The sequence below is a fragment of the Calonectris borealis genome, chromosome 17, assembly GCF_964195595.1.
Source record: "Calonectris borealis chromosome 17, bCalBor7.hap1.2, whole genome shotgun sequence".
NCBI classification, from domain to species: domain Eukaryota; kingdom Metazoa; phylum Chordata; class Aves; order Procellariiformes; family Procellariidae; genus Calonectris; species Calonectris borealis.
The window spans coordinates 17,815,201-17,836,234 of NC_134328.1; the positions used below are offsets into that span (position 1 = coordinate 17,815,201).

At 56.6% G+C, this 21,034-nt stretch overlaps 2 protein-coding genes across 3 annotated transcripts; both read left to right on the top strand.

Moving 5' to 3' along the window:
- Positions 1-1,153: 1,153 nt before the first annotated feature.
- On the top strand, positions 1,154-14,017 carry PCIF1 (phosphorylated CTD interacting factor 1). 2 transcript variants are annotated; one of them, XM_075166994.1, is made up of 17 exons: positions 1,154-1,266; positions 1,509-1,617; positions 4,492-4,630; positions 4,831-4,955; positions 5,422-5,559; positions 5,979-6,109; positions 6,333-6,487; positions 6,716-6,863; positions 7,053-7,136; positions 7,913-8,012; positions 8,228-8,390; positions 9,628-9,800; positions 10,301-10,387; positions 10,898-11,082; positions 11,588-11,681; positions 11,905-12,080; positions 12,919-14,017. In XM_075166994.1, the coding sequence occupies exons 3-17, from the start codon at positions 4,507-4,509 to the stop codon at positions 13,160-13,162; spliced, it is 2,127 nt and encodes a 708-aa protein (XP_075023095.1). In that variant the 5' UTR covers positions 1,154-1,266; positions 1,509-1,617; positions 4,492-4,506; the 3' UTR covers positions 13,163-14,017. The 2 variants fall into 2 exon arrangements, with proteins under 2 accessions (XP_075023095.1, XP_075023096.1); XM_075166995.1 differs by lacking the exons at positions 1,154-1,266; positions 1,509-1,617 and adding an exon at positions 2,907-3,036.
- Positions 14,018-17,522: 3,505 nt separating this feature from the next.
- On the top strand, positions 17,523-19,380 carry LOC142089892 (E3 ubiquitin-protein ligase RNF182-like). The gene has a single exon (XM_075166996.1). The coding sequence runs from the start codon at positions 17,856-17,858 to the stop codon at positions 18,579-18,581; it is 726 nt and encodes a 241-aa protein (XP_075023097.1). The 5' UTR covers positions 17,523-17,855; the 3' UTR covers positions 18,582-19,380.
- Positions 19,381-21,034: the final 1,654 nt, after the last annotated feature.

Genomic DNA, 21,034 nt, shown 5'->3' on the forward strand with positions numbered 1-21,034 from the left:
TGCGAGCACCACACTCTCGTGGGGTCTGGCTCCCGTGCCACAAGTGGCAGAGGCACATCTGTCCCCACAAATGTGCAGACCGGGGCTCCGGGAGGATGCATCCAGGGGGCAGAGAGGAACCAGCAAGGTGGGCACCATGGGAGCTCCAGCCACACCGGGGAGCATGGCCAGGCAGGCACCCCAACAGGCCACACGGGAAGGCAGCCACGCTGCGGCTCCTGCAGCAGCAGCAACCGGTCTCAGGGCAAGGAAGCGATCCCAAGGGCTGGTGGAGGAGCGCGGCTGCCTGTCTCAGCGCCAGCGCCCAACTCCACCTGCAAAGCACCGCACCGGGCGTGGGGCAGGCAGATGGCTGGGCACACTCCTGCACACCCGTCCCATCACACACTGCCAGTGCCCGCCACTGGCCACAGCAGCCGAGGTGAGCACGCCACCGCAGCCTTTCTGAAACCTGACGTTGTGGGCCAAATCAACAACTGAACGAGTGGGTGTGCAGGCAGAATGTGTAAGTGGATGCTCCTAAAGGGAGGGATTCCTGTCAGCAGGCAGACGGGCACGAACAGCGCTCGGGGCGGCCGGCTGCCAGGGGCCGGCCCGCGGGCTGAGGCGTCGGCAGGGAGCGGCCGCTGGGCCCCGCCGGGCGGCGGAAGCCCCGCTGCGGGCACCCAGCTGGGCCGCTGCCGCCAGCAGCCGCCCGCGCCGGCACATCAATGCGCTGCCCCCGCCCTCGGGCCCGGCCGCCCACTCCGCCCCGGCGCCGCCGGACTTCAAAGGCCCTTTGGTGGCGACCGCTTGCGGCCTCGCCCTGTCTGTGACAGGAACCGCCCGCGGCGGGCGGGCAGGGCCGCCCCGCACCGGCCACCGCGGGCCGCAATAACAGGCTGCGCGGCCCGAAATAGCAACGGCGGTGCGGCCGTGCCCACAACCGGGCGTGCCGCCGCCGCGCCACACCAAAGATGGCGCTGGGGCAGGTGGGGCCGCCGCCCGTCCTCCGCGCACGCGCCCGCCCGCCCGCCCAGGCGCGGGCGAGGCTCCGCGCAGGCGCTCTGCCGCCGGGCCGGGGCGCGGGTCGAATGCGCATGCGCCGGGCGGCAGCTGGGAGGTAGCGCCTGCGCAGTGCCGAGGGCGGGGCGGCCCCGCGCCTGCGCACCGCCGGCCCGCGGTCCCGGCGCAAGATGGCGGCGGTGGGGCGGGCGAGGCGGAGGTGGGGCGTCGGTGGGAGACGCAGCGGTGTCCGGTGCCTACAGCCCCCGACCTCACGCTCAGGTAAGCAGCGCTCCCGCGCGGCCGCGGCCTGCCCTGGAGGAGGAAGAGGGGGCGGGCGGCGACGGGCGGGCGGCGGAGGGGAGGCGGCGCAGGCCCGCGGCCGCCATCTTAGAGCGCGGCCGCCGCCGCTGCGCTCGCCCCGGCTGCGCTGGGCGCCGCGCTCCCGCCGCTGCCGCCGCGCCTGCGCGCGTTCCGGCGGCTCCTCCCCCGCGGCGCGCCGTAACGGCCTCCTGTCTCCGCAGCGGCCCCCGCGGGCCAGGCGCGGGACGACCCGCTATGAGGATGCGGCCCCGGCGCGCCAGCGGCGAGCACGGAGCGACGGCCACGCGTCCCGCCAGGCAGCCCGCCACTGTAAGTACTCGCCTGCCCGGGCGCGGGGCCGCCCGGCCTCCGCCCCGCTTAGAGCGTGCCCCCGGACTCCTCCTGTCCAGCCTGCAGAGTTGTCGCCGCCGCCGCCTCCGCTTCGCACTCGCTGGGCACCAGTGCCCGTGGCTGCCCGCTGGTCCCGGCCCGCCACGCCGAGGAGCTCCGTCCCGTCACCGCCTCCGGGAGGGCAGCCCCGGGAGCTGCCTCCGCGCTGCCCTGCAGCATACTTTCCCTCGGCAGACGCGGTCCCTTGGTCCCCAGCACGCTCGCCACACGTGTGCGTGCCGCCTCAGGAGCTCTGTGCTCTGCTCAGTCCCTGTCTCGCCTAGCCAGGCACAAGCGCTGGCTCTCAGGAATGGGAGAACTACTGATGAAAAGAGAGGGTGGCCTGGCTTCCAGCTTCCTGAAGCAGCCGTGGTTCTGGGATGAGGGAGAACCTTGCTGTGTCCCAGGGGGCTGTTGCTGCTCTTCTTTGTTTGCATTTGCTGTTATCTTGTGTAAAATCCTACCTCGGTGAAATGGAAACAAATGATCCTGTTTGCTGTACTTCTTTACTGTGTGTCTTCTTTCACCTTGCTGTGGTCTGTCCGGTTGTGCTGCTGCTCCTAGGTTGTAAGCTCTCTGGGCAGGGACAGCGTTCTACTGTGTCTGTGAAGTATTGTATGCATTGCCATGGTGTATAAAAACGATACCGTAATCACCATAAAATGCTTACTCTGGATCCCTTTCACTGTCTAAGTCCCAATACTAGTTATATAAAAGTAGAGTTGCTTCTGTCAGGATTCCTGTTAGTTTGCTTTTTTCGTTTTCCCAGACCTTGAGGGTACTTGGATTTAATACTCATCAACACTGATCAAGTGATAAAGCTGCTTATCTACTTCCACCGTTCTAGTTTATCCATAAACGGGAGAAGGCAAAAACAGTGAACCCTATTTGATAGCTGTTTTGAGCGATCAGTGGTGAAAATCACTGGCAAGCTGCTGCAGCTGGTGTGTGTGTGCTATCCAGTCTAGGAAGATCTTGATACCCAGCACTCTCTCTTAACTTCTTGAAATACATCCTTGGCTCACTTTGGGAGGTCAGGTCCTGTTAGTACATACCAGTTCATTATAACGTGTTGTCTGTGTAATATACAGGACACATCAGCAACTGCATGTGCAAATATGTTTCGGTTTAAGGAGGAGGGGCTAAACACATTCTTCAAAAGTTATGTACCTGCAGTACTGAGGCTCGTACCTTGCAGCCCTAGCGCCCCTTGGGCTCCGGTGTGCTTCCTTGCACTGACGGCCCTGACGCGAGTCTGAGCTCCTGCCGTGTCTCTTCGAGGTGGCTGGGCTGTTCTGGCAGCTAGCTAAAGTGAAGTGACTCTAGAGGGCACAGCGGGGTTGGAGTTCAGGAGGAAGTGTGAGGAAACAAATATTGCGCAACACTCACCTGCTGAGGTGATTAAATGTCCATGATTGCATTGGTATGCTCTGTAGCAGACGCTTTTTGCCTGTGGGCTTGGTTATTGTTATCTGCCTAGTTCTGAGCAGAGACCGAAACTCCAGGTTTCTGCAGTGTCCCACACCTTTCCTTGCTTACCCTTGCTGGAAGAACAAAAACATCTTCTGAGATGCTGGAAGGGTCAAGTGTTCCTCAGCCCTGGCCTGCCTCACACTGATTCCACAGCCGGTACTATAGACAACTTAGTTACTGCCTGCTAATTCTTGATCGTTGTTGGCTCCTACCGTTCGGCTGTTCTGAAATAGCCAGCACTGTTTTTATGGACAGGAAGGGGAGCAAGGGTGAATAAATCAAAAGTAACTTAACATGCAAACTAAACCAGAGTTCTTATTTAAGAGATGATATGCGAGGGAGCCTACTGCTGGGGCTACTATGGTGTTCAGTTAAAAAACACACTTCTGTATACAAGATGGTACTACTGTGGCCCTAACTTTGGTGTTGTGTAGGGTGTCTCCAAAGGCCTGAATGGAGTTAAGTAACTGAGGTAGATGGCAATTATTTAAAAAGCCTCATTTTCCCCCAGTTAATTGCCACTGTATTTAGGGCTGCTAGAGAGGAGCAATCTGCAGTGCTGTTTCAGAAACTTCCCCGGGGGGAAGAATGGTGTCTAAGAGAGGAAAAGCCTGGCTGTGTCTCTCCCGCTGGCAACACTAAATTATGATTAAGATGAGCTTTATTGTTTCAACAGACCTTTTTTTGCATAACTGTTGTCATGAAGATGAAAAAGTACCAAAGGCTAAAACAGCCTGGCTGAGGCCTGACAGCTAGTCTGGGCTGGGGACATACTGAGGAAAATAATTCAGGAGTTCCTGACTCCTAGCCTGTCGTTCTCTGAACCACAGAAGTTGTTATTAGTGAAGTACTACGGCTATTTCATATAGCAGAAGTTTTTTGATAAAAGCCTTTTGTTTAAATTATGTGCAGGTGTGTGTGTGTGTAAATGTTGATTTAAACTGTCTCTGAGGATAAACAGGTCAGATCTGGCTAGTAGTATTAGCGTGGCAGAAGGTGGTACGTGTTCACAGAGGAGTGTATTTTATTTTTTATGCTCTCAGTCCTGATGTATGGGACCAGGCGCTGCACTCTAAGGAGAGATCTAGCTGAAAAGTGAGTATTTTGAATGCTGGCCTTAAGAACTCCCTGACTGACACCATTTAAAGCTCAGCTCAGTTCCTCATAGCTAGTTGTATCTAGGATAACAGGTATTTTTCAGGACTTATGTGCTGTTTTGTGTGTACTGTTTCAAACCCTGTTTTATTGTCAGAGTGAACTTTTAGTGCTACAGCTGCGTGGCCCAAGTGGATCTGGGATCTTTCCTGCTGTAACATGGATTTTCTCTGTATTTTTTCCTAGTGCGGTTGCTGAGAAATGGCCAATGAGAATCACGGAAGCCCTGCGGAGGAAGCGTCTCTCATGAGTCACTCACCTGGCACCTCCAACCAGAACCAGCCCAGCTCCCCCAAACCTATGCGACTGGTACAGGACCTGCCAGGTACTGACTCTGCTTTTGAGAAGGCCCAGCACAGAGTTCTGCAGGGCCGTGCTAGCAGGGGAGAGGAGGTGAAGCGAGGCCGCTATGGGAGGCTAGGAGTGATGTTTATTTCAGAGTGTGCTGTGACAGTAATGGGGACCTGAAGGGCAGGGCTGTTATTCAGGACTGCTCCTCTCCTGACTCTCTCACTGTCTTCTCAGATGAGCTGGTGCAGGCTGGCTGGGAGAAGTGCTGGAGCAAGCGGGAGAATCGCCCTTACTACTTCAATCGCTTCACTAACCAGTCTTTGTGGGAAATGCCTGTTCTGGGGCAGCACGATGTCATTGTAAGTAAGCACTCATCTCGAGGGGCTGTGCCAGTACTGGGATATTCTGCAGGGGGAGATGCCGTGGTCTTGTGGACTTCAGATTGCACATGTGGGAGGGTCTTCTCTACCTTCAAAACTCCTTGCTGAGTCCAGTGTCTGGCTTGGTTCTGATGAAATGTTCCTCCTTCAGGTGCACGCTCAGGTAGTGCTGTTCCTGGTGTAGTGCACTGCTGGAAGAACACTCAACCTGGGGGGGTTGCGTTGCATTTTTCTTATCTAAGTCTTAAAAAAAAGCATATGGGGACAGGTCTAGAAGAGATTTTTTTAGCTTTCTGGAGGTGTGAGTATTGGTGTCCCTATTTCCATCTATGTGGGAGCCTGGGGCAGTGAAATGGGAAATTAAGAAGTCTCACTGCCTTCATTTGGGGCTCTGCAGTGGCAGCTGATGAACTAATGTGTGCTGTTGTTGTTTGGACACTCATAGTCAGACCCTCTGGGATTGAATGCGGCTCCGATGCCACTGGAAGGTGGGATGATAGATACCTCTGTGGAGAGCAAGCAGAGGAAGAGGAGATTCTCTGAGGAGGTTCCACCAAGCGGCAACAGTGTGAAAAAGCCCAAGGTGGGTCTGATGCTGTGAAACAAATAGGCTTAAGGATGTTGTTCAAACTGAAACGTAAGGGGTCTGGAGCTTGGACCTGTTTTTTTTTCGAACTGTGCAAGGTCAGGCCACCCTAGTAGAACTCAAGCTGTGACAGCTGACACTCAGAAAGTACAAAAGTGGAAGCAGACTCAGGTTCTGAGTTGCCGTTTCTCTCTTACAACCTGAGGTGGAGTATGGGAGTTGGGAGATAACAGATTATGACTGAGAAACATGGTATCTTGCATGTCCATGTTAAGTTATGCCAACAGAGGCAAAAGGTGCTCTAGCAATTCACAGGGGTATCCTGAGTGGTGTACTGGTGCGGGATTGTTAGATATACTGGGCTGCTTCCCCTTTACCTGTCTTTGTGGGGCAGTAATTCATCTTTACACGCCCAGGGGGACGTCCCAGGGAACCCAGCTGCTCAGCCGGTCCCCAGCTCTCCCAGTATTCCAGGAACCTCTGTTTTGAAGGCATGGTGTGTTTCACCTGAAGATAAACAGCAGGCAGCTCTTTTACGACCAACTGAGTGAGTTGTCTCCATTTGTCTTCTGTTCTTTTCTCGATGGTAGATTAGAGACACCTGGTTTTCCAGACTCTTTGAAGAAGAACCTGAGGGATGTAACACCCCCCTCTATCTTGATAGTTCAATTTCCTGGCTGGTGAAACAGCCTAAGGAAGCATCTTTAGAAGTAATATTTGATAATTAGCCAATGATCTGGCCATCCTGATGACATTTGCTTCTGCCGTAGAGTATATTGGGACCTGGATATTCAGACAAATGCAGTGATTAAACAGAGAGCACCATCTGAAGTGCTTTCTCCACACCCTGAGGTGGAGTTGCTTCGATCCCAGCTCATTCTCAAGCTGCGGCAACATTATCGTGAGCTCTGCCAGCAGCGAGAAGGTAAGTTTCTGTTGGTCTCCCCTTATTTGTCTTACCAATCCTGCATTACTGTGGTGTTCTTCCTTCTGGTTTGTCTGCCTTGCCCTTGTGATCTCTTTTTGTGGTGATTATATGCTCTGCGACATTGTTATTTGTGAACTAGGCAGAACTCCAATGTGATGGTCCTTATCAGAGCTTCTGGGCATGTCTTTGTCGTATTGATTAGACCCTTTTTCTGTGCTTCTCCAGGGATTGACCCCCCAAGGGAGTCCTTTAATCGCTGGATGTTGGAGAGGAAGGTGGTTGATAAAGGGACAGATCCTCTTTTACCGAGTGACTGTGAGCCAGTAGTGTCTCCTTCCATGTTCAGAGAGATCATGAATGACATTCCCATCAGGTACTGTTCAAAGACAGGGCACCTTGCTGGGATGTTTTTGTATTGGTCTGGTCCAGTGATTTAGCTGCCGCAGTTCTGTGCTTTTGTGTTTTACTTTTGCTGGTCATGTAAAGCTTGGGAACTGGACCTGGCCTCCATGCCTTCGTGGCAGCTGTGGAACTGATGCATGTGAATTTAAACTTACCTCAGGTTATCCAGAATCAAGTTCCGGGAGGAAGCCAAGAGACTGCTCTTCAAGTATGCCGAGGCTGCGAAACGGCTGATTGAATCCAGGTGGGAGTTCCTCTTACAGTGCTGTCATGCTCAGAAAAGAGAAAAAGGTTATAGGGACTTTTAGAAGGGTGCTGCATCCCACCTTATTTGGCGTTGGTCATCATCTTGCTGAGGAAAAGCAAGGTTAGGAACATACAGAAGAAAAACAATAGTGCTGGAGGCATCTTTTGATAGTAATGTTACAGTAAAATCTAATGTTGGGAAGCTGAATGTATGCAGAGACAAGTGAGAATCTGTGAAATAGTGGACATGGAATGCCTTCTGTCATTTGTCCCTGAGAAAAAAAACAAGAGTGCTTGGGCACTCACTGCTATTAAAGAGCAGCAAGCTTAGAGTGGTGTTTTATTATACCTTGTATGGGTTTTGTGACAAGTTCTGCCCCAGGACAGAATTGAGGAAGACAGCCTTGTGGGAAAAACAAAAAGCTTGTTAATGGCGTAGTTTTCTCAGACTCACAAGCTCCTAGCAGTGGCTGCATTTGAAAACGAGAGGCAAGATCAAAATGGACTATTTCCATGATAGCTAAATACTTTATCTGCCTCTCCTGTTGCAGAGAGGAGAGCAGACAGCTACACTCTGTTTTGGAGAGAGCATGGCAGTCCCTAGTCATACAAATGTCTGGAAGCACTTTCCAGAGGAGGCCTGGAGGGGAGTGACAGGGTAGGGCCTTGAGGAAGTGTCAGCAGCTGTGCTCCCCTGCTGACAGACCACTCTGGTGGGATGGAATATATTGCCGTGCAGCCGTGGGTTAAATTTTGCTTCTCTGTTTTGCACAGGAGTGCTTCACCAGACAGCAGGAAGGTGGTGAAGTGGAACGTGGAGGACACCTTCAGCTGGCTGCGACGGGACCATTCTGCCTCTAAGGAGGACTACATGGTCAGTAACCCTCTGCTCGTGCAGCTGAGCGCAGGGAACCTGGGAAAGGATGGGGGGCGGTGTTTGGGGCCAGATAGAGGTCCTCCTGGAGAAGGCTGCGATTGCTTTCCTTTACTTTGAGAAATGGGAGTGACAGTGGCGTGGAGACTCTGCATACCTCTGGGGAGTCCGGTGGTGGGTTGTGTAAGGGACTCTCTGGTTCTCTGGTTCTGCAGGACCGCCTGGAGCACTTACGCAAACAATGTGGGCCCCATGTGTCTGCTGCAGCAAAGGACTCTGTTGAAGGCATCTGCAGTAAGATTTACTACATATCCCTTGAATACGTCAAGCGGATCCGAGAGAAGCATCTTGCCATCCTCAAAGAGAACAATATATCTGGTACGCAGTCAGCTCTGAAAAGCTATAGGACTACAGCACTGTAACATAAAGGCAGTGCACTCTGGCCTGTCCCTATTCAAATAGCATTATCTGTTGGCAGGGCTGCTCTGTGTCCATGGGGTTAAATTTAATAGAGTCAGAAATAGCCAGTCCAGCTGACAGAGTCACACAGTGCATATGCAGTGGCAAGGTGTTTTCCATCGGGTACTGTTACTGGCTATAATATCAAATATCATAGATGTATGATTTGTCAGGATTAAGTAGCTTGTTAGGAGCTGACCACACTGAACAGTGCGTTAGTTCATTTCCCTGGACCATGTTTTTTTGCTCTGCTTTTTCATGAATTCCTGGGGACTCCTGACACTCCCCTTCCTAGTGCCGAGCACTCTCTCCTCCCTATATTCTCCTTTGCCGTGTTTCTTGGGTTCTGAGCACCTTCTGCACTCCTCTGCCTCCCAGCGTGTCACTGTGCACCCTTCTTCCTTTCCCAGCAGAGGATTCATGTTCCTTGATCTTTTCTATGTTCTTTCTTCCTAGTTTATGTCTGTACTTCTGCCTCTAGTCACCTTTTCCTTCGTCTATGGTCCCTGCTCCTTTCATCACCAGCGTTCTGTAGACCTTTTCCTTTTTGGGTCTTAGCTCTCCGCAGACTCCCTTCAGATCCCAGTGTCTGCCTTTTGCTGTTTGTTTTTGCTCCTTGTCTTCCCACCTGATTGAGTTCGTGATTCCTTCCGACTGATCTTTCCTGTGAGCGCTCTTTTTTCCTGCTGAAGCCAAGGCTAAGCTGCTGTCCACAGTGGGTAACCACAAGGTGGCAGGCAGATTGCTTTGCCTCCTGCACTGGACAGCCTGGGAATATTTATTGTGCTTTGGATGAGTTTGGGGCAAACTGAAATAACAAGAGTAATGACAAGGAAAGTGTTTTACGCGTGGAACGTGCCTCATGGTGCTGGAATGGTTGTGTACAGTTTACAGGTCTGCTGTGTTAGAGATGGAGAAGTAGTGCAAAATGGGTCCTCTTTATGCTCTGGCAGTGGGTGATAGAATTAATTTGGGGAATCAGCTCTGAACCTAGGTAGCTGCCTACAAGGTCTATGAAGGACCGCCACGGTGTTTTTGGGGTGACCAGTCTGATCTTTAGCCCTATTCCTGTCACTGCATGTTTTGAGGTGGAAGGAAGATCTGTCCCAGATGTCCTTGGATTCTAATGGGCTGCCTTTCTCTTTATTCTCTGTAGCTGAGATAGAAGCTCCTGAAGTCCAGGACAGGCTCGTATATTGTTACCCAGTGAGACTGGCCATCCCCTCCCCACCACTCCCCAGTGTGGAAATGCACATGGAAAACAATGTGGCATGTGTGCGGTACAAGGGGGAGATGGTGAAAGTGAGCCGCAACTACTTCAGCAAGCTGGTAAGGGCTGACTGCCAGTCCTGTGTGACTTGTCACAAATTGCTCTTTGGTGAGAGGTTTCATTTCTCCTTGTCCTCCGGGAGGAGGGACTGTGCAGAGGGATGGAGTGCTGAGCTGACGGAGGCTGTCAGACACTGCCCTAATAGTAGCAGAAATGAGGGACAGCTACTTTGACCTTAGTCAGGGTCAGGCTTCTGCTGGGAATACTTACAAGGTGTTGCATGTACGCTTTTGATACGTACTGTGCTGCAAGAATGGTCGTACTCACAGCAAAGCAGCCCTTGCTGAGAGACACTTGCTGATGTGGTACATTCTTTCATGCTAGTAAACAGCTTGTGGTTCACTCACATGGTAAAAGCAGATGTGCTGACAGGCCTCCATGCAGAGCCCCACTTGCTCCTGTTGTTCATCAGTGTCCCTCTCCATGTCATGGTATGTTTGTGTACTGTCTTATCTTTGTTGATTCTGTTTGTGTTTAATGGCTGGGCTTTCTCTTCCAGTGGCTTCTCTATCGGTACAGTTGCATTGATGACTCTGGCTTTGAAAAGTTTCTGCCCAGGGTTTGGTGCCTTCTCCGTCGATATCAGGTATTGTCTCATCAGAGTTGTTGTACATCAGAAAGCCTTAGTAATAGCGGGAACTGAACTTGTTGTCTTTGTTCTGGGGGAGGTCTACAGCTCTGGGAGCCTGATGCAAAATAGGGCTTAAACTGGGTCCGTTGTCTGCTCCTGGTGTTTTGAGATAGGACTGCGGTCTGGGGAGCAATTGTGATCTTGACAGGAGACCTCAGGGGGGGTAAAGATAAATTTTTATGAAAGGAACCTTCAGTAGTTCTTGACTCTGAGGGTCAACTAAAGGTTCATGGGCTGTATGTGTGAAAATTGACAGTTGGTTTGTGGGGCCTGAGTTGGATGAAATATCTAAAGAGCATTCTTGGGTACATGCAGGGGACCTACACGAATTTGAGAAAGGACGAGGGGGCCCTGCATACCTAGAGGAGTGGGTGCATGGACGTGTGGCCCTGGGTCCGTGGTCAGTGAAGGGAGCAGCAGGAACAGCGAGTGCAGGCACGGCTCACCGGGGTTTGCTCTCCTCAGATGATGTTTGGTGTGGGTCTGTACGAAGGAACTGGTCTGCAGGGGGCACTTCCCGTGCACGTCTTCGAAGCCCTCCACAAGCTCTTTGGAGTGAGTTTTGAATGCTTTGCCTCGCCCCTGAATTGCTATTTTAAACAGTACTGTTCGGCCTTCTTGGATACAGACGGGTATTTTGGATCCAGGGGGTGAGTCTTACGTTCCAGTGTCCTTGCCATGTTTCTGTGTGGGTGTGTGCACGTGTGATGACTCAAGACAGGCTGACATGTCTGTGTGTTCAGGGTGCTAGCTGGTTGTGTGATGTCTGCTCAGAAGGATGTGTATTTCAGGCCTGCCAATGAGTGGACACAGCCTGGCTGTGAAACCGTCAGGAGTGTGCTGTTAGTTTAGTTAGAAGGCTGTGGTCCCTGGAGTAATGCAGTTTGTAGGTCTGCCAGCGCTTGCCCTTGTTCTGAAGAATGGGAGACCTGGGCCCTCAATCAGTCAGCTTGAATCAGCAGTCACCTTCAGTGACTACAGGCGGAGCGTATCCCCAGTGACCGGTCCTGCTGTTAGAAGTGGCAGGCCCTGTACTGCTGGGGATTCAGGCTTTCTGAGAGTATGACTGCCTTTTCGGAGGAAGTGGATGCTTTTTAAGGTGTGAAAATTAGAATTCTAGCCTCTTTGATAGGGATCTTTGCCTTTTTCCTCCAGCCCGTGCCTGGATTTCTTCCCTATAAGTGGCTCTTTTGAGGCAAATCCTCCGTTCTGTGAGGAGCTGATGGATGCCATGGTCTCTCACTTTGAGGTACGTTCGCTCACCTGTGGAGTTGTTCTGAATGGAGCTGTGCAGTCAGTCCTCTTCTCCGCATTGCTCCCGCACCCTCACAGCAGGGCTGTAATGCAGAAGGCAAAGGACAGCGGCTGCTGCGGCACTGCTCTAGAAGCAGGAATGTTTCCTTTCAGTAGAACTCATTAGACATGTCATTGCTCAGCCAGCGCTGAGATTGTTCATTTTCTTCTTGAACTAGAAACTGCTGGAGAACTCCAGTGAGCCTCTCTCCTTTATTGTCTTCATCCCCGAGTGGCGGGACCCTCCTACACCAGCCCTGACCCGCATGGAGCAGAGCAAGTTCAAGCGGCACCAGCTCATCCTGCCAGCCTTTGATCATGAATACCGCAGCGGGTCTCAGCATGTCTGCAAAAAGTAGGCCTTTTTCTCAGGTCCTTCTGGGAATGCATTTCTGAAGCTGTATGATGGAAATATCCTATCCCAGGTTGAAATCAATGGAAAGTAGGGAGCAGGCAAGGAAAAACGCAGTGCATAAGCACCCTGGATTTTTAAGACAGGCATACAGAGTGTTGTGAATTTCATGTTCATTTAATGACTACTGAGGTATTTCACTAACAAAAAGCTTGTGAGTGGTGTATTCCTTGAGTACAAGTGCGGTCTGAACAGGTCGTACATGTGGTGCAGTGGTGAGCATCTGTGCTCCTCTGCCAGATCTGGTGAGCCAGCTGAGCAGTGTTTCCTGGGCTGCCAAATGCTGCAGCAATTCGGTGTCACTCGCGGGGAAGCAGGAGCAAGGGGCAGGTAGGATCTTGGTCCTCAGCAGAGCAAGCTGGCCATTGGTCTGCTGTTTAAGCAACAAGTTCAAGCAACAACTTTTTTAAGCAACAAGTGCTTAAACACTAAGTTCTCTGTACCTGATTACGACTGATGCCTTACCGTGATGAGTCTCCTTCTGCAGGGACAGCGATGTCCCGGTGTACGTGCTGGTAGAGAGCTACGTGGCTATGCAGCATCAGTGCTTCTCCTCTGAAACTTCGCGAGCCTCTTCCTTTACTCAGAAATGCCTGACACTGCACTCTGCCTGCTGTTTTCCTCAGAATAATGAGAGAAAGGGACAGAGATGAATACTTGCCCTAAACATGACACGCAGAAAGAGGGGCAAGTGCTAGGAAGTGGATCTGGGTGGCAGTCGTGTGGCTTCTGGGCAGGTGGGCAAGGGGAGATGCTGAGTGTCCGTTGTCTTCCCTTGCAGAGAGGAGATGTACTACAAGGCTGTGCACAACACAGCCGTCCTCTTCTTGCAGAACAGTGCGGGCTTCGCCAAGTGGGAGCCCACACCGGAGCGGCTGCAGGAGCTTGTTGCAGCCTACAAGCATTCAGGCCGGACCCTGAGCTCCTCATCCTCCTCCTCATCGTCGTCCTCCTCCTCCACAGCAGACAAAGAGCGGGAGCTGGGCCGAGAGCAAAGCAGCAGCCGGGAGACTAATCCCAACTAAGGTGCAGAGGTGCGAGGCAGCAGGGGAGGTGCCGGCGGCCCCGAGGAGGCTTGACGGGGCAGTGGAGAGACTGCTGGCTGCGTAGCACCAGCCCAGGGGACTCTTCTGCAGCAGCTCCACGGCACCTGCTTTCCTCTGCGAACTGCACGCCGCCCCTGCGCAGGAGCGCTGGGGAGCACCCGGCCACCGGCGGGGAGAGGAGGCTCAGCTGCGGCCCTTGCCGGAGGGCAAGGGAACCCAGCGTGGCGCGGCAGGAGGAGCAGGCAGCCCCTTCGACGCCAGAGCGCTGAGAGAAGGGGCAGCCAGAGCTGGGATGCACGCACGGGCAGAAGGACGGTGGGACAGATGGAGGGACGGATGGCAAGCGCGAGTGCTCGGCGCCTAGCACCGCGGCTGGAGGGGCCCTGGCAGCTGGCCGCAGCCCGGTGCTGGCAGGGGAAGGGCGGGCAGAGCCCGGGGGCTCCTGCGGCTGGACTGGCACCAGCACAGCTCCGTGTCCATAGTGTAAATAGTTCTGTCCGTGGTGCCCATGCTCCTCGCAGGGCTGCTCCCATCGCATCCGTGTTTCTTTCCCACATGTGTGAGTCCCGTGTTCGCCGACGCTGTGTACCGTATAGGGGAGGAGCGGAGAAGAGGAGTTTCTTTGGTGTGTAAAGACGTCTTTGCAGCTGTTTTGTAGTCGTCGTGGGTTTTATGCGGAGCCTCCGGGCTTTATTTAACCTCCTTGGGTTTTGTTTTGTAAGGATTAATTTAACACCGCTAACCATTTTATTACTTTTATCAAGAAGAGCAAAGTCTATTTTTGATTTCTGTTTCCTAGTTCTTAGGAACATTAAAAACCAGCATACAGCTCTGCCCCATGTCCGTGCCTTTCCTTCTCTGTCAGCCAGGCACCTGTGGTCAACCCCTGCCCTCATCTCTGTCTCACTCTGGCTGAAAGGTAGAAAAATGTTGGGATTTTCTGCAGAACTATCTGGCATCTGATCCGTTCTATGCTGCGGTGCCCTCCTGGTGAATTTTTTTTCCTAACGACCAGTGTGAACCCCCTAAAGCAACCTGACCACTACCTCTTGGTTCATAGTCTATCGCTACTGTGAAGAGCTTGGCTTTCTCTTCCCTGTAATGACTCCAAGAAGTGCAGGTTGCTGTAATCACCCTCAGCCCCTTCAGGGCAGAACCACCCAGCTTCTCCATGCGTGGTCTCTGTTCCGGGGCTCTCGGCACTTTGGTAGCCCTTTGCACCCGATCAGGGAGGCCCAGGCTGAGCCATGTGGCAGGCACAGCCTCGTCGGCGCGGAGCAGCGACCGATGCAGTGGTGAGAGAGCTTGGCTGGGCTTTCCTGTGGGCAGTCCCTAACGCTGGCCTGGGGGAGACATCTGTGGTGAGTGGGGAGTTCCTGAGTAGAGCAGCTTCGGGGTCGATGCACCACGCTCTCGAAACAGAGACCTTCCCCGGCTGGACGGGTCTTGCTTCAGCTTCCAGCCATCGATCTCACCCTGTCCCTGGCTGTTGGATTAAGGAATCATTTACTACCACCAGTCTCTTCTGGCCTAACGAGGCGAGGGCAGCTCTGAGGGTTAAAAGCCGTGGTAGTTCGCTGACCTGGCTTTTTGGGGGTTTGTGAATTTCCTGGCTTTGCCACTAGAGCCCCCACTGCCTCTGGATGGGCTGCAGGCACTGTGGAAGCCATGGCTGGGTTTTGCTGTCCCAAAGGAAAATGGCTCTGGGGTGTGTTAGCGTTGCCTGGAAGCCTGTAATCCTGCAGCCTTGTGGGGCTGTGTTTCTCGGCACGGATCAAACAGGTCGTGAGGTTTATTAGTTAAAAGCTGGGAGATGAGGAAGCGCCATGAATTCAGGGTCTGTGTTGTGCACATGGCGCTCTGCGACCAGCAGCACCAGTGCCGTGGCAGTGCTGGTGCTGCTCTGTGGTGGGCAGGAACAGCCCAGCCCCACGTGCTGCCTGCTCAGCCTGCTCCCAGTATCTCCGCAGCTCTCAAGGGGTGCTTTCAATGACAGAGACAAGATCATTGACCTCCTTTAATTACACTCAGGACAGCTGGGAACTCCAGCTGAAAGCAGCAGTTTATAAAGTCTTTTCTTCCTTTTATTCATTATTTTGAGCGAGGGCAGGCTGCTCCTGAAGTGCAGATGACCAGAGACACACACTGGTGCTGGGAAGTTCAGCAAACCTACTCCATGGTCTGTCTGTCCTCACCAAGTCCTTCGTCTTACTCCCTCGGGTGATGGCCAATTACCTTATTACGCATTTAATTGCTAGAGCACCCCGGGAGCTGAGCTCTGGCAGCAGAGCTCTCTGGGCTGTGGCTCCAGAGGACCGCAGGGACGAAATGACAGCTAGTGGAGGGTCCGGTGAGGGTGGGGGGCCTGGGAGTGTGTGGCCGGGACAAGAAGCAGGTTCTGCTCGCAGGACTGAACTGCCCGATCCTCGAGGCAGCGAGGCCGGCACGGGGCATACCCATCAGCCCGATGCCAAGACGAGACGTGACACTTCCCACCGAGACACTCAGCGGGGGCTGTCCCCCAGCGCACAGGACTGCTCGCTGCCCAGCCGAGCCTGTACCAAGGGTGAGCCAAGGGCAGGTGACTGAGGCTGGTCAGCAAGGGCTGTGCGAGGAGCTGCAGTGCTGGGGGCAGCTGGGAACGGTGGTGGGTATGAGCAGGACTGGGGGGATGAGGTCAGGGGTCACACTGGGAGCTGGACGTTGCCTGGTCCCCTGGAGTAAATTCTTTCAGACTCTGCCAAACTTTGACAATTTGAACTAAAGGGCCCCTCACTAACGCTGCTCTAGGCAGCTCCAGCCCAAGTGGCTGCTCTGGCGTGGGCCGGAGCTGCAGCCCAGCACTGCACTCGTCGGGGTGTGGACAATGATTACCTGGGCAGTTCACAGAGCTCAGCAAACAAACAGGGTAGAGCCCTGCATGGAGAAAAAAAAAACAATGTAATTTTCTTGTTAACTGACATAGACACCCTGTCCTGCACCCCGAGGGGGCTGAGAGCAGCAAGGTGTGACCCTGTCACTGATGAGGGGCTGGAAACCCCCGGCAGCACCTGGGCTCAGGTGTGTCCCCGGGCCAGCCATTGCTGTGTGGGGTGCCCACCGTCACCCCCCACAAGCACTGCTGCCCATGGTGGGTGGTTGCTGCCGCTCTCCTGGCCAGCAGCGCAGTGGGAGGGAGGTTTGCCTTGTCTGTGCTGGGGAGGAATCGGCGCTGCCAACCTGCCTTCATCCCTGGGCAGCAGGGGGGGGTCTCTGATGGCTGCCGCCCCTTGGGGCTGCTGGAAACACCCCTACAAGGTCTGCAGCTGCGAGTGGGATTTGGCACAAGCTGGGGAGACCCAGCTGCGGAGAGGGATGTGCCAAGAGCTTGGCTGTGCCCAGCCTGGCTCTGGCAAGCGCTGCGGCCCCAAAGTGCCCCCGGCCCTGGCTCCCTGGGGCACAGGAGTGGGGCAAGGTGGCCGGGCATGTGCTGGCAGCACAGAGTGTTTCTCTGCACCCCGGAATCCCCATCCTGCAGGCGATGTGTTGGGTCCCAGGTGCAGAGCCCTCCCTGCTGGGCACTTCATGCCTGAAGCCACCCCTTTCCCTGGGGCAGAGCAGGAGCTGCCCGTTCCCAGGCCACAGAAGGGGAGAGGGTCTGCCCATGCTGTGGGAGCCCTCAGGATCCCTCTCTGTAGCCACTCTCTCCCCTGGGCTGGGGGCTGCAGGGCCCCAGGGGCCACTGCTTGCAGCCCCCCGGCAGGGAAGGAGCATCCTCAGGGCTGCCCAGGAGCGAAGGGGCAATGGGGCTGTAGGGAGCCGCACCAAGCCCCTGCACCGATCCGCTGCAGCCCAGTGGGGGCTCAGGGGACCCACTGCCCCATCTGTACCCTGTGCATGGGTGGGCCTGACCCTGCCCTAGTCAGGCTCCGCACGCCACCGGCTCCAGCACCAGCCGGCCGAGCATCCGCCTCCCGCTCTGCGTTGCCAGGCCAACGCCGCGGAGGATGCTAGCAGCCCCTGCGCCGGGGCTGCCTCCGCAGCGTGGCGGGCAGCGCGCCCCACGCCTCTCCATGGGGCACATGCTGCCACCGGCACCCTGCCTGCCTCCACGGATAGGGCCGCCGCCCGGCCCACCGGGGCCGCAGGGCCCGGGAACCAACCCACGGCTGCATCCCACCCAGGAGCCCCGGCGTGGACCGCAGGTATGGGGGTTGTGGGCTGGGATCCTGCTCGCCCTGCTGCCTGGGGGCGTGGGGGAGGGTGCAGGGCAGGGGGTCCCTGCAGCCAGCAGAGCCTGGTGTCCAGAGCTGGCCCTGCCCCGGGGCCCTGGGGAACCTGCAGGCACAGGGAGGGATGAGCTGCCGCCGGGACCTGGGCCCCCACCCTGCAGCCAGTCCTGTCTCCTGGGAAAGATATCTCCCTCCCACCCAGACACGAAGGCCAGGATGGGGGTGAGTCCCAGCGCGGGCGGCACCAGCCAGTGCTTAGAGCCGGGCTGTGCCAGCCCTGGGAGGGGGCTGCTGCTGGTGCCCTGCTCCCCTGGCCCCTCTCTGCCACAGAGCCCCAGGGGCTGACCAGGACCCTGCCTGTGGGGTGTAGCGGGGCCTGGGAACCTGTCCCCCAAACCCTCGCTCTCAGCAGCTTCCCTCTCCCCCCAGCCTGGACAGCTCCCAGCCAGCCCTCTGGGAGCATGGCCCAGCAGAACGGCGACCAGGGGCCTCAGACGATGGCACTCACGGCCCCCAAGCTGGAGTGCAAGATCTGCTACAGCCACTATGACGCACGTGCCCGCAGACCTAAGCTGCTCTGCTGTGGCCACCGCCTCTGTGCCAAGTGCCTGTGCAAGATGGTGGCGCTGGGGGATGCGTCGCCCCACGAGCTCCGCTGCCCCTTCTGCCGCCAGCACAGCCCGGTCCCCAGTGGGGATGTGCAGCGGCTGCAGGACGACGGCGAGGCGCTGGCACTGCTGACAGGCCGTGAGCAGGCCAAGAAGCGGGGTCTCCCCCGGTCCCCTGAGGTCCTCCTCTGCCCCAGCGTGCTGGAGCCTGTGCCCGGCCCCGACTGCCTGGTTGTCACCATCCTGGAGGTGCCAGAGGATGTGGCCCCACCAGAGGGCCTGGGCAGGCTGGAGGTGGTGCGGCTGTACCGCCCCGCCAGCCTGGGTGCACTGCCCTGCCATGGGCCCGGGCAGAAGTGCCACTCCTGGGGGTGGCGAGCCATCCCCCGCTTCATCCTGGGCGTCCTCTGCCTCCTCTACTTCAGCTCCCTGCCCTTTGGCATCTACCTCCTGCTCATTGAGCACCACAGCCTGGGCATCGTCCTAGTCAGCCTTGTGCCCTCCACCCTCCTCCTCTGCATCGTCTACAGCCTCTGCCAGTGTCTGTGCCGGGAGGTCTTCGGGTTCCCCCACTCCTGATCCTGCACAGCTGAGCCCTGTGCCCATGCCAGGGAGATTTTGGGCACGTTGGAGTGTGGTCCCTTGGGGTACGGATGTTCCCTGACCCACAGCGTGGCAGTGTGTCTGGACCATGGGGAGATGCTCAGAGCCTGTTGCCATCACTTGCAGAGCAGTGCAGACTTTGCCAAATGGGAGCTCATGCCGAAGCAACTGCAGGACCTCGTTGCAGCCTGCAAGCATTCAGGCTGGACCCTCAGTTCCTCCTCCTCCACAGCAAAGAGTGGGAGCTGGGCCGACAGCAATGCAGCAGCCGGGAGACTAATCCCAACTAAGGAAGCGCAAGTGCTCGGCGCCTAGCGCCGCGGCTGGAGGGGCCCTGGCAGCTGGCCGCAGCCCGGTGCTGGCAGGGGAAGGGCGGGCAGAGCCCGGGGGCTCCTGCGGCTGGACTGGCACCAGCACAGCTCCGAGTCCATAGTGTAAATAGTTCTGTCCGTGGTGCCCATGCTCCTCGCAGGGCTGCTCCCATCACATCTGTGTTTCTTTCCCACATGTGAGTCCCGTGTTCGCCAACGCTGTGTACCGTATAGGGGAGGAGCGGAGAAGAGGACTTTCTTTGGTGTGTAAAGACGTCTTTGCAGCTGTTTTGTAGTCATTGTGGGTTTTATGCGGAGCCTCCGGGCTTTCTTTAACCTCCTTGGGTTTTGTTTTGTAAGGATTAATTTAACACTGCTAACCATTTTATTACTTTTATCAAGAAGAGCAAAGTCTATTTTTGATTTCTGTTTCCTAGTTCTTAGGAACATTAAAAACCAGCATACAGCTCTGCCTCGTGTCCATGCCTTCCCGGGGCTCCTGGTCCCCTCTCCCCTCCCCGGCCAGCTCCCCTCACCCCACTTGTCACCCTGGGGCTGCACGGAGCCACCTGACGCGAGCCCGGCCCTGGGGAACAGGGGGAACCCAGCAGGTCTGAACCTGGTCCCATTCAGCCAGCGTCCCATTCAGTGAGCAGATGGGCACTGCCGCTCCCCCCCACGCCCCTCGTGTGCAGTGCCTCCCGTGTGTCCCCACCAAGGCATGTCCCTGTCCCTGTGTGTCCCTCCCTGCGCTGCCCTATGGCACAGTGCTGTGACGGCCACCCCAGCCCCATGCCCCATGTGTGAGCCCACCCCACGGGTGACCCTGAACATCCAGGGAGGGGAAAGGGGAAGAGGTGTCAGGAAGGCACCGAATCACCTGGAAATGCTGTGGCTCTTCCTCTGCCAAACAGGGGGAGCCCCCTCGGGGAGCCCAGCCAGCGGCAGGGCTGGCGAACCCCCAGCAGCCTGGGGGGGCGCACGGGAGGGTCCGGCTTTGGGCAGCACAGGGAGGTCGCCGGGGGACAGAGGGGACTGGGCAAGGGGCAGCGCTGGCAGTGGAGATGCCCACACCCCCACCTGCACCCCCCCATCCCTGCTGCGGACAGGCAACACCTGGAGGTCCAAGACAGAGTCACGTTTATTAGTGCCCTGCATCCCTCCCTGCCCATACCTCCTGCTCTCCTTCTCCGGGCAGCTGCCAGGTCCCGTGGCCATCTGTCCTGCCCAGCCATGGAGCTGTCCCCTCCCCACAGCCACAACCCCGGCCCCCACCTGGCCCTCGGGGACAGGGCACGACTGCCCAGCCCTACCCCTGCTCTGGCACCACTGGCACCCCCCGGGGGCACCTGCTTTCGGCGGGGGGAGGTGCCAGCATCACCGCCACGCTCCAGATCTTGGGCTTCTGGGGCTGCTGCTTGCCCTGCCCCGGGTCTGGTGCCGCCTCGGGGCTGCCCCCGCACCCGTCCTGCACGGGGCTGGGGCTGGGGTCAGGGCCAGGGGGGGCACGCAGCAGGGCCCCTTCTCCCTCGCTGTCCTCGCCGTCCGAGGCACCACGCAGTGCCCAGCCCGCCTTGTTCTCCTTCTTGAGGCGCCGGCGGGCATTGGCGAACCACGTGGAAACCTGGGTGAGGCTCATGCGGCTGACCACGGCCAGCATCACCTTCTCCCCCTTGCTGGGGTAGGGGTTCCTGGGGTGTCGCGCCAGCCAGGCCTTCAGTGCCCCGGTGCTCTCCCGTGCTGCCGCTGCCTTCACCCGCCCTGGCTCCACAGGCAGGGACTGCCGGCAGCAGGGCGGGCAGAGCCCGGCACTGGGCAGCAGCCCCGGTGGCACCTCGAAGGCTGGTGAGACCTGGAGGGGTACAGGGGTGTCAGGGCAGGATGGGGCAGGGGGCACCCGCGGCCAGAGGAGAGGGGTTGGGGAACATGAGGACTCGGCCCTTCACGCATGGGAAGGGGCAGAGCTGGGTCCTGCCCATCCTCGTCTTCTCCCATGTCCACCACTATGCGCCCCAAGGTGCCAGAGTGCAGGAGGGTGCAGGGGGACAGAGGGATGCCATGGGGATATGGCGGGTGCAGGGAACCCAGGACAGAAGCTCCTCAGCCCCGACCCCAACC

Excerpts from the sequence above, each read along its gene's own strand:
- PCIF1 (XM_075166994.1), top strand. The coding sequence starts at position 4,507 with ATGGCCAATGAGAATCACGGAAGCCCTGCGGAGGAAGCGTCTCTCATG. Across the intron at positions 4,631-4,830 it reads ACTGGTACAGGACCTGCCAG|ATGAGCTGGTGCAGGCTGGC; the intron begins GTACTGACTCTG and ends CTGTCTTCTCAG. Across the intron at positions 6,864-7,052 it reads ATGAATGACATTCCCATCAG|GTTATCCAGAATCAAGTTCC; the intron begins GTACTGTTCAAA and ends AACTTACCTCAG.
- LOC142089892 (XM_075166996.1), top strand. The coding sequence starts at position 17,856 with ATGGCCCAGCAGAACGGCGACCAGGGGCCTCAGACGATGGCACTCACG.